Source organism: Girardinichthys multiradiatus, chromosome 24 (assembly GCF_021462225.1).
Source record: "Girardinichthys multiradiatus isolate DD_20200921_A chromosome 24, DD_fGirMul_XY1, whole genome shotgun sequence".
NCBI lineage: Eukaryota > Metazoa > Chordata > Actinopteri > Cyprinodontiformes > Goodeidae > Girardinichthys > Girardinichthys multiradiatus.
Genome location: NC_061816.1, coordinates 3,630,963 through 3,650,838, shown reverse-complemented (window position 1 = coordinate 3,650,838; position 19,876 = coordinate 3,630,963). Strand labels below are relative to the sequence as shown.

General features: G+C 40.4%; 2 protein-coding genes across 3 annotated transcripts in view; one reads left to right on the top strand and one right to left on the bottom strand.

Annotated features, from left to right (window-relative positions):
- LOC124861406 (NACHT, LRR and PYD domains-containing protein 4-like) overlaps positions 1–19,876 on the bottom strand; it is a 328,592-nt gene that overhangs the window by 105,916 nt on the left and 202,800 nt on the right. The window lies entirely within an intron of this gene.
- LOC124861479 (histidine N-acetyltransferase-like) lies at positions 1,250–19,807 on the top strand. Of its 2 annotated transcripts, XM_047355275.1 has the most exons (9): positions 1,250–1,533; positions 1,634–1,745; positions 2,846–3,014; positions 3,428–3,583; positions 7,831–7,939; positions 13,837–14,059; positions 15,201–15,425; positions 15,546–15,889; positions 18,783–19,807. In XM_047355275.1, the coding sequence occupies exons 6-9, from the start codon at positions 13,847–13,849 to the stop codon at positions 19,009–19,011; spliced, it is 1,011 nt and encodes a 336-aa protein (XP_047211231.1). In that variant the 5' UTR covers positions 1,250–1,533; positions 1,634–1,745; positions 2,846–3,014; positions 3,428–3,583; positions 7,831–7,939; positions 13,837–13,846; the 3' UTR covers positions 19,012–19,807. The 2 variants fall into 2 exon arrangements, 1 of the variants encoding a protein (XP_047211231.1); XR_007036621.1 differs by lacking the exons at positions 2,846–3,014; positions 3,428–3,583; positions 7,831–7,939; ... (2 more) ...; positions 15,546–15,889; positions 18,783–19,807 and adding an exon at positions 1,828–2,561.

Sequence of the window (19,876 nt, the reverse complement as noted above, 5' to 3'; positions counted from 1 at the left end):
CTTCATTGCAGCTCATTAGCTTCTTGTTTATCTTGTAAATAGTTGATTCCTAGTTTTTCTATTAAAGGAGTCAAAGCACCACCTGTGGTTTTTACACCACAGTTGGAGGTTTATGGTTATTGTTCATTTTGACTATTTTTGACCTATTGACTCCAGACTCATTAACCTTAGTTGGTCCTGATTTCTCTTCCAAAACTATAGTTAAATAGAAGTTTTCTCCTACCTTCTCATTAATGATTTAAATTAATGATCAGAGCTCTGACCGAAGATGACATTCAGACTGAAAGAGTTGAAACATTTATGGAGTTTCATTTCTGCTTAATAGAAATTTATTTGACCTGCAGTTCATAATATTAGGAACGTTTCAGTAAAGTATTTGTCTTTGACTCATTGTAATGAGTCAGTTTTACAAACTTTGGTAATATTGTCCTTTTCATACAGTCTGTAATCTTTACAGAAGTGAATTAAACACCATGTTGGTCTGGGGTGATATGATGTTAATAGATGGAGAAGAGAGCTGAAGATCTGCTAAAGCTGAGAGATCATGATATCATCTATACACTCTTCTTCTTCCTTAATAATATTTCTCTGTTCAGTTGGTTGCAAACATAAAAACTGGAACCCACCAATCACATGGCAGCACCTCATTTAGATGTCTAGATGTGCTGAAGTTCAAACTGTGCATCACAACGGACAAGAAAGGCGATTTCAGTGACTTTGAACGTAGCATATTTGTCGGTACCAGCCGGGCAGGTCTGAGTATTGGGATCTGATCTACTGAGATTTTCACACAGAACCATCTCTCACAGAAAAATGGTCAGAAAAAAGACAATATCCAATAAGTGGCAGCTGTGTAGACAGAAATGCCTTGTTGATGTTAGTTTTCAGAGGAGAATAGGAGGATTAGTTTGAGATGAAAGTAAGGCGCCAGTAGCTTAAATAGCCACATGTTACCATCTCTGGACACTCAGCAGGTCATTCCTTGAAGCAGAACGGCTACAGCAGCAGAAGACCAGACTGAGTGCCACTCAGCTAAGAACAGGAAACTAAGACTACAGATTGAAGAGGTTCACCTGGTAAATAATGGATTGGAAAGTGTTTCCTGTTCTAAAGACGATCAATTTCAGCTTAGAATTTGGCGTCAACATGAACCATGGATCCATCCTGTCATATCCATGGTGGTTGTGTGCAGGTTGTGTGCAGGTTGTGTTTGTTTGCTGTGTTTTTCCTATACAGGGTGTGACTGACAGGTGCTGCTGCACAGGTGTCGCTCATCTGAGAGCAATCAGCTGGCTTCTTAAGGAGTGGAAACCAGAGGGAGGCGTCAGCTTGTTGTCTCATTCTGTGTGGTAAACAGCTAGACCTCGGCTGCTCTGCAGTCCTGCTTCCAAGCATTTTTCTGATCACCTTGTTTTTTCTCTTCTGCCTTGCAGATCAAGCTTTTGCTGAAGGCTACTGTGGATATTTTCCTGTCTCCTGTTTTCACTCGTATCATGTTCATGTTGTGGGAGCTTCAGCCTCGACGCCTCAGCTGTGAGCCTTCGCTCTGTTTTCTACTTCAAACCCCTGAAGATCATTCACCTGCCTGTCTGCCCTCTAACGCTGATTCTCCAACCTCTGTGGCGTTTTCCAGAAAAGAAACACAAACGAAGGAGAAAATCACCTCCTTCAGTCGTGCCTCCCTGTCAACCTCAGCCACCGTGGAGAAGACTTATCTTTCCCCGGCCACTAAGTTCTCAACCTCGGTCAGTCAAACACAAAGACACATTCTGATCAATTCTCCATTCACACCCAGAATTTCTATAAGCCTTTCTTCTTCTCCCTCAGTGAGATCCTGATTCTGCCCACTGATCCAGTTCTGGTTCCAGCCCAATCTTAAACCTGAGAATCTTAAACTGTTGAACACTGTCTTGCTCCTCGTGGTTTTGTTCCTTCAGAGTCTGAGAAAACCCAGTGTGACCCATCATGCCTTATATTAAGTCCAGGCTGGTGCTGCTGGTGGTGTTATGGTGTGGGGGGATGTTTTCTTGGCCCACTTTGGGCCCCTCAGTACTAACTGAGCAACATTTAAACACCACAGCCTACCTGAGTATTGTTGCTGAACATCTCCATCCCTTAATGACCACACTGGACCATCTTCTGATGGTTTGTTCCAGCAAGATAACAGCTCCCATCATCTCAAACTGGTTTCAGATGGTCCTTTAGAAAGAAATGAAGACAGGCATATTTTACATGATGTGTTGCTGGAACATTATTAAGTTCATATGTGAAGAGATTTATTTTAAAATGACTGTTTCTGTTTTCTCAAATGAAACTAATGCTGCTGTTTTTAACTAAAATCATTGACAGATTTTTAAAAGCTTTACAAAAACAGTAAATTATTTAAATAATCCCATTAAACTGGATTTCTTTACATTAAACTGTTTAAATTTCTTATAAGTATATAACTGATTCCTTTTAGGAAAAAGAATCTGTTTACTTTGTAAAACTAAACATGGAAAACTGGAGTTCAGGAAATAGAAAAGGGCTAAATAAGGCAGATCCTGTCTATTGCTATTATATATTGTTATTATATATACTCTGGTGCAGACAGATTCGTTTTATTGTCCTCCTTTATCGTTAGTTTTATATATGAACAGTTTTGTTTACCCTTTAAATTCAAATAACCTAAATTGTACTTCAAGTGTTAAATTTTAATTATATTTGACATAAGTTTGATAAATTTAATCAAAGACATTTTCTAAAATATTCTATGACACAATTCCTCTGTTATATTTATCTTAAAGATCAATGTTTTTTTACATATAAAGAAACACTAATAAATCTTTATTTTAACGTTCTTTAGCACTACTGGCCTTTATTCATCAGTAGCTCAACAGGAAGAAGGGCAAAGAAAGAAGGGGAGGACAGGAAATGGCCCGTGGCCGGGAATTGAACCCTGGACCGCTGCATGGAGGACTGTAGCCTCTGCATATGATGAATTGGCTCTACCCCTGAGCCACCTGGTGACCCTGGTAATAAATCTATGATCAGGATTTTACTGTAAACATCTTGGGTTGTTATTGTTGCCATATTACTCGCCCTTACTTAGAGTTGTTATTGAGTTACAGAACGTTTTCCTATTGGTTAGTTGAAATTTTTAGGGATTAAAGCAAAGCTCTGCACACTTTATCCAGTTAAAACGTAACTGAACGTGGTCGTTTTGTCATGGAAAACCAAAAATCTGCATCAGATTTCTTTAAAAGAGTTCAACCACCATCTATCCAGCCATCAATATTTTTTTTTAAAGAATTCATTTTTTAAAAGGGAGAAAAATCTGAAGATTTAAGTCTGGAAAAAAAGGGAATATTGAAGTAAAATATTATTTAGGAACTGTGGAAGTGAACTTTGACTCTAAATGGAAGAAGACTCTGTTTTGACCCTGCAGCCTTTTCAGCCACCAGTTACAACCCCAGCATGACCTCTCGCTCCATCAGTTCTCTGGTGACATCTGACGACCAGGCTGAGCATGAGGCCAGCAGCCAGACACCAACTTCACCATCAACTCCATCAACACAGCAGCAGCTAAGAGAAGAAGAGGAGGGTAACGTCAAGTTGTCGTCTGAACTGAAAACTATGATCTGCTGGAGGAACTGTCTACAGTTCAGTTGTTGATGCAGGTTTTTGTTCATGTTTCAGTTGTGACATCATTTCTGTTCTGTTGCTACAAGTTGTTTGGACTTTTAGTTCTTTGGCTGAATCTCACTGATCATCTTTGCCAAAACCATCTAAAAATGGACTTCATTTGCTAAAGACTTCTGTGTAGAAATAAATCAAGACTGAATTAGGTTACTGAAACAAGAAAATATAAACATACACAGAGTGAAGTACCCTCAAAGGTTTACACGCCCCTGTTTGATTAATTATTTCTAAATGTTTTTCACTTCAAGATGAATATATCTATACTATTCAATAAAAAATGCATTACAGGAAAATCTCCAATAATAATAATAATCTCACTATTAAAACTGGTACTGAGTAAAAACCTAACATTAATTATCCTGATTCTGAATAAACTAAAATAAATTTCAGCTGTCCTACCAGAAGCTAAAGTTTACAGAGAGATTACATAGGATCTCATTGTACAAAGGTATCAGTCAGGAGAAGATACAAATACACTCACCGGCCACTTTATTAGGTACACCTTGCTAGTACTGGGTTGGACCCCTTTTGCCTTCAGAACTGCTTTAATCCTTGGTGGCATAGATTCAACAAGGTACTGGAAACATTCCTCAGAGAGTTTGGTCCATATTGACATGACAGATATATTGACAGATTTGTCGGCTGCATCAATGATGTGAATCTCCCGTTCCACCACATCCCAAAGGTGCTCTATTGGACTGATATCTGGTGAATGGAGGCCATTTGAGTCCAGTGAACTCATTGTCATGTTCAAGAAACCAGTCTGAGATGATTTGTGCTTTATGACATGGCGAGTTATCCTGCTAGAAGTAACCATCAGAAGATGGGTACACTGTGGTCATAAAGGGATGGACATGGTCAGCAACAATACTCAGGTAGGCTGTGACGTTGACATGATGCTCAATTGGTTTTCTGAGATACTCAGACCAGCCCGTCTGGCACCAACAACCATGCCACGTTCAAAGTCACTTAAATCACCTTTCTTCCCCATTGTGATGCTCGGTTTGAACTGCAGCAGATCATCTTGACCATGTCTACATGTCTAAATGCTTTGAGTTGCTGCCATGTGATTGGCTGATTAGAAATTTACGTTTACGAGCAGTTGGACAGGTGTACCTAATAAAGTGGCTGGTGAGTGTACAGGTCCTTCTCAAAAAACTAGCATATTGTGATAAAGTTCATTATTTTCCATAATGTAATGATGAAAATTTCATATTCATATATTTTAGATTCATTGCACACTAACTGAAATATTTCAGGTCTTTTATTGTCTTAATACGGATGATTGTGGCATACAGCTCATGAAAACCCAAAATTCCTATCTCACAAAATTAGCATATTTCATCCGACCAATAAAAGAAAAGTGTTTTTAATACAGAAAACGTCAACCTTCAAATAATCATGTACAGTTATGCACTCAATACTTGGTCGGGAATCCTTTTGCAGAAATGACTGCTTCAATGCGGCGTGGCATGGAGGCAATCAGCCTGTGGCACTGCTGAGGTCTTATGGAGGCCCAGGATGCTTCGATAGCGGCCTTTAGCTCATCCAGAGTGTTGGGTCTTGAGTCTCTCAACGTTCTCTTCATAATATCCCACAGATTCTCTATGGGGTTCAGGTCAGGAGAGTTGGCAGGCCAATTGAGCACAGTGATACCATGGTCAGAAAACCATTTACCAGTGGTTTTGGCACTGTGAGCAGGTGCCAGGTCGTGCTGAGAAATGAAATCTTCATCTCCATAAAGCTTTTCAGCAGATGGAAGCATGAAGTGCTCCAAAATCTCCTGATAGCTAGCTGCATTGACCCTGCCCTTGATAAAACACAGTGGACCAACACCAGCAGCTGACACGGCACCCCAGACCATCACTGACTGTGGGTACTTGACACTGGACATCTGGCATTTTGGCATTTCCTTCTCCCCAGTCTTCCTCCAGACTCTGGCACCTTGATTTCAGAATGACATGCAGAATTTGCTTTCATCCGAAAAAAGTACTTTGGACCACTGAGCAACAGTCCAGTGCTGCTTCTCTGTAGCCCAGGTCAGGCGCTTCTGCCGCTGTTTCTGGTTCAAAAGTGGCTTGACCTGGGGAATGCGGCACCTGTAGCCCATTTCCTGCACACGCCTGTGCACGGTGGCTCTGGATGTTTCTACTCCAGACTCAGTCCACTGCTTCCGCAGGTCCCCCAAGGTCTGGAATCGGCCCTTCTCCACAATCTTCCTCAGGGTCCGGTCACCTCTTCTCGTTGTGCAGCGTTTTCTGCCACACTTTTTCCACAGACTTCCCACTGAGGTGCCTTGATACAGCACTCTGGGAACAGCCTATTTGTTCAGAAATGTCTTTCTGTGTCTTACCCTCTTGCTTGAGGGTGTCAATAGTGGCCTTCTGGACAGCAGTCAGGTCGGCAGTCTTACCCATGATTGGGGTTTTGAGTGATGAACCAGGCTGGGAGTTTTAAAGGCCTCAGGAATCTTTTGCAGGTGTTTAGAGTTAACTCGTTGATTCAGATGATTAGGTTCATAGCTCATTTAGAGACCCTTTTAATGATATGCTAATTTTGTGAGATAGTAATTTTGGGTTTTCATGAGCTGTATGCCAAAATCATCCGTATTAAGACAATAAAAGACCTGAAATATTTCAGTTAGTGTGCAATGAATCTAAAATATATGAATGTTAAATTTTCATCATGACATTATGGAAAATAATGAACTTTATCACAATATGCTAATTTTTTGAGAAGGACCTGTATATGAGACAGCTTCATAAATACACCATGGCACAGAGATGCAGTAATCCATGACTGGAGAAAATATGGAGAAACTGGAGAACAAAAATCTGACATTTGTCTAAAATAAATTAGAACAAGTTCTAAATACCAATCAGTAACTTTGACCCAAAACCTCCAGGTGTCTGCTAGGCAGCTGAAGATGAAGATAGATTTAATTTTTCAGCATCACGGTGAGTCTAATTATACATTAAAGTCATCAAATGAATCAGTTCATCAGAAAGTTGGAATGACCTAGTCAAAGTCCAGAACTAAATTATTGTAGGGTCCTCCAAAGAGGGCTGTGGACAAGAGATGTTGTCCCAGTCTGATAGACATGAAGAATTTTAGCAAGGCTGAGGAGCAAATATGGTGAAGTGAAGATGTGTGAAGCTGACAGACTCCAACCAAAGAAGACTGGAGGCTAAACTTGAACCAAAAGCTGCTTCAACAAAGTATCAGTCACAGGGTGCACATAGTTTTCCCCTCTAACAGATTAGTTTTTCAGTTGAATTGTACGAGATACTCGCTACATTATATGAGGAGAAAGTTTAATGATTTATCATCGTCTCATTTCCAACAAGCCAACATAAAAACCTGGTATTTTAACAGCAGAGACTTGAGGGTCACTGTAGAGGTCAGGTTTTTATTTTTATTAAACTAGATGTTTTGGACAAAACCTTGAGCTGAAACACATTTAATTAAGTAATGACATTTGGTCAATTGAACTTATTGTGTTTATTAATTTCACATTTTATGGAATATAATAATGTAATGGCCTGTTTTTCAGTATTCTCTTACATTCATTCTAAGACAGGTTTTTTTCTGCTATGTCAAGTAACATTTCAGTTTATTTTTTATTTAATTATCTAGATTTTCCATTAATCACTGGGAACGGGTTTAGAGATTGGCGGTTTCTGGAGAGAGAGGGGGGGGGGGGGCGGGTGGCGGATCTTTGGGTTGTAATCTGCCACTTGGCCACTAGATGTTGCTGAATCTGACTGTACTCACTGTTTTTTAGAGTATATTTTAGATTTTCACTAATAGTTTTCAATCTAGACATGAACAAACTGTGTTGTAGTGAAGACATTGTTACTCAGTGACATCATCACATCAGGTGTAAATAAATCTAATTCATCTCATATCTGGGAAATCCCTTTAAAAATGTTAATTTTGCTCAAAAAATAAATACTTTCCAGAACCCATGCATGCACAGAGAGAACATGCAAACTCCATGCAGAAAGACCCCCAGCCAGGAATTGAACCCAGGACCTTCTTTCTGCAAGGCAACAGCACTACCCACTGTGTCACTGTTTGCTGAACAATGTCAAAAGTTCCTTAAAAAGTCTGACAAACTGGTTTTGCTCCTCCTACCTGTCTCTTTAGGCTCCATCTCAGATGAAACTCTAACTCATTCCAGGAAGCAGCTCACCTGTATCTCAGTCCAAGTTTTCACATCAAGTGTCTTCAACACTTTCTGAAGTTCCAACAAACTGTAAGTTCATTTTTATTCATAGTTAAACTTTGACTTTAATAATTTTTAACTCTTTCATGTTTGAAAAACTTTTTATTTCAGCCGTTTTATGTTTAAAGGAACATTTACAGGATTATTCAATATCTGAAATCAGTCAACGTGATGAACAGCTGATGTTTAAATATTTTCTTCATTAAACAAAATGTATTTTATCTGTTATGAGAAACAAACTATAATCTCCATGATTAAAATCTAACTGATCAGGATCTACAGTCTGGGATCCTGCAGCTCCTTCAGTCAAACTGGAATCACTTCATTTATTTGACAACTTGTTTTCTGTTGACAGAAAGTCTCAAACTCTAAGCTGATCTTTCAGTTTTCACCTGTTAAATATCATTTAGTTTCAGACTCTTTGTCAGTGTTGTCTTGTTGTTGTTGATTTATTCATCAGTTGAGATTTATGTGTCGATGTTTGGAGTTGCTTTTCTAGAGTCTTGTTAAATTAATTTATATGTTAAACTGATTGTGATGGTCTGAAGATTCTAGTTAAAGTGAATATGTGTGTTGCTGTTTAGCAATTATTTTGATTGGATTATGAATATTTATTAAAATATTATAATTAAAAATCTTAATTTATAATTCATAACCAAAATCTTCTACAACCGTAAGTCTATTTTTTCATGAAGGGGAAGTCTTAGTTGTTAAATTTCTTCTCCTGTTGGATGTCATCATCTGTCTTTATGTTGGTTAGTTGTTATAAATAAATGTTAGAACCCCTCCCTAAATGTCAGAGCTGAAAGCAGTTGGACTGTTGTCATGGTGACTGTCCCTCCTCTTACCTGCGTCCATCTCAGGTGAAGTTCTGACTCGTTCCAGGAAGCTGCTCTGCTGCCTCAGAGTCTGTTTTGTTCAAGTCTTCTTCTGTTGTCGGTCTTGCTTAAAATGTTTCATGTTATTAAATGTTGTGAAGCTTTAATGGAACATATAATCCATCTGTATAGTTTGATGACTGAGAAATCCAGCAGGTCCAGATGTTCAGAGTTTGTTCTGCTTCATTTTGTGGAGCTTCTGCTATGAATCAGAAAAAGGCGGACCCAAGATTAAGCCAGACACAGTACTGAAAGTTTAAAATGTTTATTCAGCCACAGGAAAACGTCACACAGGTAACACTCCTCACAGCTTCCAGGAATCACTGAGGCAGAAAGAGGGATTAGTGACTTGTAGTCTCTCCAGATTTTGCAGGGATCAGAAAAGCCACTAACCTGCTTTTGTCTTGAGTGGAACTTGAAACCCAGAGAAACCTCAGTGGGCGGCAGGCAGTGATCTCCACAGCACAGGTAATAAGTGACGCCAGGCTGAATGATCCAAGGACAGAAACAGGGTCAACGATCGGAACAAGAGGCGTCAGGCAAGGGGCAGGCAGAGACATAAACCAGATGCAGGAAACAGGGTCAAAACCAGAACCCAAACAGTCCGACAGGGAGCAGGCAGAGAGGCAAAAATCCAAAAGGCAAGGCAAGGTCAAGAACAATGATCAGACAGGAAGGAACGCTGGATATCAACTCACATGAATGGCTTTCAAAAATCTGGCACCGTCTGCTTGTCAGAGTCAGTATATATCAAGGAAGACACAGGTGCTTGGCATTCCACAGATTGCACTGCACTGCAGCAGCCACCAGGTGCATCTAATCTGCTGATTGCAGCCAGGGAGACAGGGTAGAGCAGACGTGCCAGAATCATAAAAGCTTCAGCAGAAGACGTTTGACTGATCAATATCTTCACATCATGCAGTGTTTCAGTCTGCAGCTCCTTCACTTTACAGTCAAACTGCAATAATTTCATTCATTGAAACAATCTTTTCATCTCTAACAAACATCCAACAATCTGTTCTTTCTATTATTAATGTTAAATATGGTTTGGTGTCACAATCTTTGTTTCTGGAATAGAGGAACAACAACTACCTAGACTGTTCATTTGTAGCTACAGGTGTGTGTCAGTGAATGAAAATGTATCTTCATCATGTGTGTTCTTGGCTGCAGCTCCATGTATTTGAGCTGATGTGAACTGAGCAGCATGGATCAGTGTGAGGACAGAGAGGACAGAGTCCCTCCCTCTAAAACCACTCTGTGTGGAGAACATGAGGACCAGAGCAAAGTTCAGAGGTCAGATCACCATCTCTAACTGTCCAGGACTCTTCTCCATGTCAGAGCTCAGCTCTCACATCACCAAACCATCTTTATTCACAGGAAACGATCAGAACCAGAACATGAACCCGAACCCAGATGTGTGTCCTTAAAGAGCAACAGGTCAAAGGATTTAGAGGCACAGAATCTTTATTACACCCAATATTCATTATCCAGGAATACAACCGTTGTATAATAATAATAATTAAATTAATTATAATAATTAGATTATTATAGCTAGTATCTTTAGGAAATTGCGTTTTCTCTAAAACTGTATTTTTTTCAAGTGCTATTGTTTGCGAACATTGTTTTGTCATGTACTACAGAGTTTATCTTGCTCTGGATAAGAATCTGCTGCGAGTCACTGCTCACAAATTCCATTTGTGTGGAGTACACTGCCAGCCAAATGGAAAAAAGCAAGCAGAAGCATGAGAGGATAAAAAGAACAATGAATTAATGAGTGCATATGCATGAATACGGGACAGAAACAGAAAAACAAAACAGCATCCAGCTCAGTGACAGGACAGGACCAGGCTATCCAGCCAAGGTCCTCTGAAGCATCAAAGAATGATGGGAAAATACCAGTGTCTGCAACGAGTAACTGCGTGTATCTGTTGTGACTAGACTTTGTTTTTACTGTAAATCCCATTACAGCTCACATGGCCCTTTCATAGTTTATTAGGACATGATTATCGGAGCAAAACCAATAATCTAACTTTGAAAGAGCTATTCCTGCTTAATGCTGTGTCTGTCTTATAGTATGATAACAAGTGATTTAACTGTGTAAAAACGTCAAAAACCTATATTGCACTAGATAAAAACTCAACAATAAAGCTGCTATAGTAGTTTCCAAATTTGGTGAAAGAGTTGAAACAGTAACTATTCTTTGAAGTACAGCAGATTTCAGGTATTCAATAACATCATTGCTGCTGCAACCTTGATAGTAGACTTTCATTGTGTGAAGAGTGTCTTAAATTATCGTAGACACAAACATCCACCCATTCCTCATCCAGGCATTCATCATCCATTCGAACAGTCAATGAGTAAGAGGTGGGGAACACACTGGACAGGTCACCGTTTCATCACAGTAGACCCAAACGTTGTTTAGGAAAACCTAGTCCTGAAAAAGTACCAAGCTATTCTGTTCTTTTCAGTGTCATAGGATGTCAAACACATAGCACATTATTCTATTTTTTAAATTAAAAAAAAGATTTCAGCACTTTATTTAGCATTTACCTTAGAGTCAAGAACGGAAGCTGCGAAAAGACTGAAGCTCAAATGGATTATTCTACACTACAAAAGACACTCCACGTTTTCATAAACAAAATAAAAGGTTTTTAAAAACACAAACTGTGTTTTAAAAAAACATGTGTAGTGCAGACTAGTTCAGTTCAAACTAGACATTTTATTTTAATTTTGAATTGTGTCTAACCAAATGTAGTCCAGAGTTTTTAAAAATTGTGAAATAGCTCTTAAATGACAATGATGTTGACCACCATATCAAGGTGGTGACATAAACCCTTCACTCTGAAAATAAAAATAGATTATCCATGTATGAAATTCATGTATGTGTTCTGTTTTGATTTACTGTATTGCAACATTACCCATGTGTGTTCATCGCGTAAACTATGCACGCACAAACTATCCACAGTCCACCACTGTGTAGTTTAACTCAAGTGAGCTTGAGTTGGAAATACATGGTCAAGCCACCCGATGTTTGCTCTTGGATAAAAATGAGCTCCCACAGTCCAATGGAGCAGCAATGGAGGTCCCACCACTGTTGTAAGGGTGCTACTGCAGGCATTATTCAATCTTCCTCTGAAACCTCCTATCACATCTATGCAGATGACATCCAGTTGAATATTTCTTTGAAGCTCCACCAGCTGGATAGGCTGTCTATTCTTGTCTAGTGCTTAACCAGGATCAATGACTGGCTTTCTTGTAATTTTCTTTTCTTTAATGCCAACAAGGAAGAGACCCGGATCTAGATCCCAGTGAATTGCATACTAAAATTAAACAGATGGTGGTTTATTTTCACCCAGCAGTCAAGTCCAGTGTAACAAATCTAAAAGTTATAGTTGATTGATCTTTATTCTTTGACTTACCACAATAGTGTGTCTCTGTGACAACTACTTGCAGGTGCACTCTGATAAGACTGAACAACAATTATTGCCCCTGAGAACAGAATAACTAATATCAAGCAATATGCTGGTGTACTGGCCTCTTCTGTCAAACCAAACCTCAGAAACCTTGGTGTTATTTTTGAATCTATAAATCTATAACTATAAACTTTACAGGTAAACTTAATGTGATCTTCTCTAAGCGTTTGAATGCACATGTCCAACTGTTCAATGTTTCAGTTCTTTAAGCACAACTTGCTGTTTTCCAACAGTGAGTTTAACGGCAAAATGCTGTTGTTTCGTCCATGAATCGACCAATATATTTCCTGGTACAATCAGAATTGGTATTTAAACAGTCCTCCTCATCATGCTGTTCACATTTTGACATCATGAGATCAAGACAACATCTAACAATTAATCAGCAGTACCTCGCCATTGCGAGGCTTCAAACAGGATGCTCTCAGACACTAGTGGCCACTCAGCTTAGAGTTTCACAGAGTGTCATCAGAAGGTTGCAGTAAAGATACAGAGAGACTGATCCTCAGCCACTGATTCTTGAATAGTTTTTTTGATACCCAATTCCCAACCTCCAACTGGTTCAGTTTATTTAAATTCATTTTTATTTATATAGCACCAATTCACAACAATTGTCGTCTCAAGGCACTTTTCAAAGTCAATTCAGTCAAATCATACAAATTTCAAGTAGGGTACATAAATTCCAATTAATCTCAACTATCAAACAGTGCAGTCAGATTTAGTTCATTATTCAAAATGGTTAATAATTTTTCTATCTAAGGAAACCCAGCAGATTCAGTGACTTGCCGCTGGTATGATTTACTGTTTTTAATTTTCTTGGGAAGAGCTGGTCAGGCCGACGTTCTCATCTTCCAGTTGGAAAATAACAAATTTTTTTCACACATTCTGATTTTTGGGAGAACAATGTCTGCTGTTAGTGAATTAAAATTGTCTTGAATTATCATAACAGCACCTTAGGATGTTTTCCAACAAGTCATGGAGAATGTTGCAAATTTCATTTAAAATATTCACATTGTCACCCAACCTGTTGCTGTCCATGCTAACATTGCTGTAAGATAGGCTGCTAGATTCTGTGTTCCCAGCATTGTTAGCTTTGGGCTGAGTGGACAATATCTGGTAGATTTTCAGACCATAAGAATTATTTATTGACTTGTTTTTGGATTTGGTCATAAGTTTTATTGCTTAGAAAACATTTCCATGTTTAGGACTATATATTTGATGAATAAAAATAACCGCTGGGAAGGCTGCAGGTCCAGCTCCATCTACTTTTCACCACATTGTTACTAAAAGTTACAATGTGGTGAAAAGTACCAGACACTAGTTTTGTGCATGGTCTACAGATTTTCAAAGCATCTCTGCTGGACTCTGTGGACCACTGTCACATTTTCATTTTATGGTATATTCATATTTGCACTGAAGAATTGGTCCAATTAGTAATACCTTTCACACATTCTGGAAAATTCAACATGTAAAGCTCACAAAAGGAAGTTTATGACGTTTAGGCAGGGGCTGTAGGATGTTTTTGGTGTTTTTGCTCTATGACATTTAAAAACCATTTCCTTCATTTTTATTTCATCAGTTGCTGCAGGATGAAGATTGATACCAACCTGACTCCCCAGCTTCCTGAGGCCCCTTCCCAGGCTGGCCTACAGTTTGTTGTAGCCACTGAGGAGGACTTCGATGAAATTATGGCAATGAGCCAGGATATCTATGGTGGTCTGGACTACCTTCCCACCAGATACACTAGCTGGCTTCAGGATTCGAACCGCATGGTTATTCTGGCACGCAAAGAAGGAAAAGTGGTGAGTTTACCAACCCACATCTTTTATGCAAATACATCCATTCATCAGCCACATTATTAAGATCACCTCACTAGTACTGGTTTTGACCCTCTTTTGCCTTCAGAACTACCTGTATTGGTTGGGTCATGGTTTTAGCAAGGTATTGAAAAAATTCCTCATATGGTGAGGGCAGACTTTTTGGCTGTACATCCATGATGTTAATCTCCTGTTCCAACATGTCTCAAAGGAGCTTTATTGGAGATCTGCCATTGGTGTAAAGTGAACTCATTGTCAGGTTTATGAAACCAGATTGAGATTATTGGACCTCTATGCATTATGCTGCTGGAAGTACTCAGATAGACTGTGGCAATAAAACCATGCTTTGTTAGTATGAAGGGACCCAAAATGTGACTGGCTGTGGCAAAACCAGGAACAAGTCTAACAAGTCCACATGGGGTCGTTTGGAGTTATATACAGATCCTGAAAGAGTGGAGTCTAAGCTTTCCAATGATGTCAAACTTGTGGAAATTGAAAAAGAATTGAAGAAGATATGACCATCTGAATGTCTGCACCCGCCAGACTACTTTTCTGAGAAATCAGCCCTGAAAGATTCCTTGTTTTCTCTCCCTGAAAGCAGGGCGGTGACAAAAGCTGCTAATTTCAATAACTTTTAATAGTCCACCTCCCCCAACTGTTTGTCAACAGAAGCACCAACTGACTGCAACAGACTTCTGTCACTGAACTCATAGTAGTATTTTTCTATGTAAAGATAATTTACAGCACTGCATTACAATTTATTATTCACATTATTTATGTCTGCAAATTGTATCATGACTGCAACCTAATCTCTGCATCATGGTGAATCATTTGGTTTCCTCTTGTTTTTAGATCAATCTCACTTAATGTTCTAGTCTATTAAATGTTTTACCTCAGGCTGAGTTTGAAATCCTATCTCACAGCAATTAGCAAAATATCAGGTTAATATGGATGTGTTCTTCTTAATATGTAATATGAAATGTCCAAAGATTATTGTAGCATGCAGAAATATTGTTTATCAGTCTACATTTTATGTGTGCAGGTATGAATAGAGCTATGGGCTAATAGCTTACACCTTTTGAATATGTGTTAATCTAGAAGAGTGTTTTCTTTTTTTCTTCCGTAGGTTGCTCTGGAATCAGCATGTGTGATCGATGATGGCGGGACTATGCTAGTGGAGGGTCTTCGTGTTGCCCCTCAGGAAAGAGGGAAGGGAGTAGCAGGAGTTCTGCTGCGCTTCTGCTCCGAGCTGGTCAAATCCAAATTTCCAGATGTAAAAGTGACCCGCTTGACCCGTGATGACCAGCTTGGGCCGAAGGACTTTGAAAAGTATCGCATCATAACTAAGCAGGTACAAACAACAAAACTAAACCTTAAAACACTTTCATTGTCTTTGTGTTCAAAATAATTGAGATTTAAAAATGGAAACCATTTTTAAGAAATAAATGAATGAATTGACTGTACTCCACAGGGTATTCTGCTAGTGCGTTTCAGAGCTGAAGAACTCAAACTGCGACTTTGTGACATAATATTGCGTGGCGGCATTCATTCATCTGTGTCCACACACCAGTCCAGCCCCCCTCCTGTGCGTCTCGATCAAACATCTATCCATCAGCTTTATCTTACTACTGACTTGATGCAGGGAGTGCTTCCTAATGCCACCGTCATTCAAGACTGGCAGCCATTCAAGCTTCTACCAAGCAATTTCTCAATCCTACTGAAGAAGGACATTGACTGGATGGTGGATGATTTATCCAGTCCTACTGTGGCCAGCCTTTGTACCTTCCCTTTCAGGGTGCCCATTGGAGATGATTGGTAATTATTCTTTTAATTCATGAAAATAAATAAAATAGATGGTTCAAACTAAGCATCATTTTCCACACCTTTTGCCTCTCTTTGGCTCAGTGTAAAGTTGTTCAAAATACCTTTTGGATATAATTAGGTGAAGAATTAAACATTGCTTACATTTAAAACTATATCGACACCCTTTTCTCAGACTGTTTACTCTTTGACTCTTGGCTATACAGACACATCTCAATAAATTAGAATATCATGATAAAGTTCAATATTATTTTTTATTTCAGAAAGTGAAAGTCATAATTTACATAGATTTATTACACAAAGAGTGAAATATTTCAAGCCGTTGATTATGGCTGATGGATACGTAGTGAAAACTCAAAAATCAGTTCGTTCGTTCGTCGTCTTCCGCTTATCCAGGACCGGGTCGCGGGGGCAGCAGACTCAGCAGAGATGCCCAGACGTCCCTCTCTCCAGACACCTCCTCCAGCTCCTCCAGGGGGAGCCCAAGGCGTTCCCAGGCCAGCCGAGAGACATAGTCCCTCCAGCGTGTCCCGGGCCGTCCCCTGGGCCTCCTCCCGGTGGGACGTGCCTGGAACACCTCCCGAGGAAGGCGTCCAGGAGGCATCCGGTATAGATGCCCGAGCCACCTCAACTGGCTCCTCTCAATGTGGAGGAGCAGCGGCTCTACTCCGAGCTCCTCCCGGATGGCCGAGCTCCTCACCCTATCTCTAAGGGAGTGCCCGGCCACCCTACGGAGGAAGCTCATTTCAGCCGCTTGTATCCGTGATCTCGTTCTTTCGGTCATGACCCAAAGTTCATGGCCATAGGTGAGGGTAGGAACGTAGACCGACCAGTAAATTGAGAGCTTTGCTTTTCGGCTCAGCTCTCTCTTCACCACAATGGACCGGCACAGCGCCCCCATTACTGTGGCAGCTGCACCGATCCGTCTGTCGATCTCCCGCTCCATTCTTCCCTCACTCGTGAACAAGACCCCGAGATACTTAAACTCCTCCACTTGAGGCAGGAACTCCCCTCTAACCTGAAGAGGACAAGCCACCCTTTTCCGGTCGAGTACCATGGCCTCGGACTTGGAGGAGCTGATCCTCATCCCAGCCGCTTCACACTCGGCTGCGAACCGCCACAGCGCATGCTGTAGGTCTTGGCTAGAGGGGGCCAGCAGGAACACGTCATCCGCAAAAAGAAGAGACGAAATCCACTGGTCCCCAAACCAGACCCCCTCCGGCCCTTGGCTGCGTCTAGAAATCCTGTCCATAAAAGTTATGAACAGGACCGGCGACAAAGGGCAGCCCTGCCGGAGTCCAACATGCACTGGGAACAGGTCCGACTTAGTGCCGGCAATGCGGACCAAACTCCTGCTCCGCTCGTACAGGGACCGGATGGCCCCTAATAAAGGGCCCCCGATTCCATACTCCTGGAGCACCCCCCACAGGGCATCACGAGGGACACAGTCGAATGCCTTCTCCAGGTCCACAAAACACATGTGAACCGGTTGGGCAAACTCCCATGAACCCTCGAGCACCCTGTAGAGGGTATAGAGCTGGTCCAGTGTTCCACGGCTGGGACGAAAACCACACTGTTCCTCCTGAAGCCGAGGTTCGACTATCGGTCGGACTCTCCTCTCCAATACCCTGGCGTAGGCCTTACCAGGGAGGCTGAGGAGTGTGATCCCCCTGTAGTTGGAACACACCCTCCGGTCCCCCTTCTTATAAAGGGGGACCACCACCCCAGTCTGCCAGTCCAGAGGCACTGTCCCCGACCGCCACGCAATGTTGAAGAGGCGTGTCAACCATGACAGCCCTACAACATCCAGACACTTGAGGTACTCAGGGCGGATCTCATCCACCCCCGAAGCCTTGCCACCGCGAAGCTTTTTAACCACCTCGGTGACTTCAGCCTGGGTGATGAAAGAATCCAACCCCGAGTCCCCAGCCTCTGTTTCCACCACGGAATGCGTGATGGCAGGATTGAGGAGATCCTCGAAGTACTCCTTCCACCGCCCGATAATGTCCTCAGTCGAGGTCAGCAGTCTCCCGCCCCCACTATAAACAGTGTTGGCAAAGCACTGCTTCCCCCTCCTGAGGCGCCGGACGGTTTGCCAGAATCGCTTCGAGGCCAACCGAAAATCAGTGTCTCAGAAAATTAAAATATCACAGATCGATTAAAAAATATTTTTAAACAAAACTGTCAGGCTCCTTTGCATTACTGCATTAATGCAGTGTTGCATAGATGAGATCAGGCTGTGGTTCTGCTGAGGTGTAAGGGAAGCCCAGATAGCTTGGATAGCTACCTTCAGATTATCGGGTCGGAGGAATGCGACATTTGTAGCCCATTTGTAGGATTCATCTGTGCGTGGTTGCCAGCCTACGTCTACTCAACTTTCTATGAATATGCTTGGATACAGCCCTCTGTGAACAAACAGCTTCTTTAGCAATGAGAGCTTCTGACTTACCCTGTAGAGGGTGTCACCTGGACACCCGTCAAGTCAGCAGACTTTCCTGTGGGGGTGTAGACCATAATATGGTCATTACAGAACATGTATACCTTTTTTTTTTTGTATTTTCTGAGAAAATGTGTTATCTTTAAGCCATAATCATCAAAATGACCAGAAATAAAGGCTTGAAGTTTTTAACTTTATGTGTATCAATCGAAATAATAAGTTTCACTTTCTGAAATGAGTGACAAAAATACTGAATGTTCTTTGGAGATGTATCTGCATTTTCTGAATACCAGAGTAACAGATTTTGGCTATTCATAATGGAATAATGAAATTATACCTGCTGATTACATCTGCATATCTGCCCAAGAGACTAATGATAAACAAGCATCGTTTTATATATTCCGTGGATTGTTCATCAGTAAGTAAATGTATTCTTTTCTTCCGACACAGGTATTACCTGAACATTGACATGTTTGGTAAAGACCTGAATTTGACTCAGCAGCAGTTCCTGTGCCACCTTCAGCGCCACACAACCAACCTGAAGGGTCATGTGATGTGCCAGATATTCCTGGAGCCTGGTCTTTGGAAGCCTATGGTCGATTTCTGTCAGAACACTTTAAACGTAGACCTGGTGAAAGAGTACACTGAGCAATGTGTGGTGGAATCAGATCTGATCTAGTAGAAGGAGTAACCATGGTAAAGAGGGAAGAAGAAACAAATAGAATTCAAATACACTAAAACTTTTTTTTCTCTGGACAGAAAGAAAAAAATATATATTTTAACAAACTTACATTCTGATATATTTTATTCAATGGAAAGTGAACACAGGTGAGTGATTAATGCTGCTTGGTTAAAAGAGTTTCCTGTAGGTCAATAGCACAAATATTTTTGGCAGAATTATTTTAAACTGAACTTTGCATAAAACACATTGCATGTAAATTTACCTCCAGTCTCCATCTGAGAGAATAGAATTGATATTATCATGTCAATCTGTTTGAGAGTACAGAACAGCAGAGTCAATCACTAGTGTAAGACAATAATCATTACCATATTAGCTTATTACTGTATTTGATGTTAGCTCTATTTTGTACATCTTGTTTGTTTTAAGGGTTTAGGAGGAATGGTAAGATTTGTTTCACAGGTAGCAATAATGCATTCTAGAAATAGTACAAGTGATTTTTTTAAAGAGATAACAGTCCCTTTACCTCATTTCAAACCTTTTACTTCTGCTCTTTCTGTAAAAACTTAACTTTTTAAGTTTTATTTCATTTGAGGGAAGATGCTTCTTTCCCCTTTTTTCAAGTATTTTACTGTAAAATATGTATGTAACAAACCTAATGTAAAAGATTCATTTGATCGATAGTTTTGTGCTAGTTCACCTTTAACAAGTCCTCCGATCCAGCTTTATTTGTGTTCTAAATTCAGTTTAGCTTACTGCACTGCAGCTGATCCTTCTCTGTTCAGATTTGTTTAATCTCCTGTTCAGTAATACAATTTGGACGGAAAATTACAAAATTCAGTCTTATTTGGTTAGTTTTGATGGT

Excerpts from the sequence above, each read along its gene's own strand:
- LOC124861479 (XM_047355275.1), top strand. The coding sequence starts at position 13,847 with ATGAAGATTGATACCAACCTGACTCCCCAGCTTCCTGAGGCCCCTTCC. Across the intron at positions 14,060-15,200 it reads CACGCAAAGAAGGAAAAGTG|GTTGCTCTGGAATCAGCATG; the intron begins GTGAGTTTACCA and ends TTTCTTCCGTAG. Across the intron at positions 15,426-15,545 it reads ATCGCATCATAACTAAGCAG|GGTATTCTGCTAGTGCGTTT; the intron begins GTACAAACAACA and ends TGTACTCCACAG.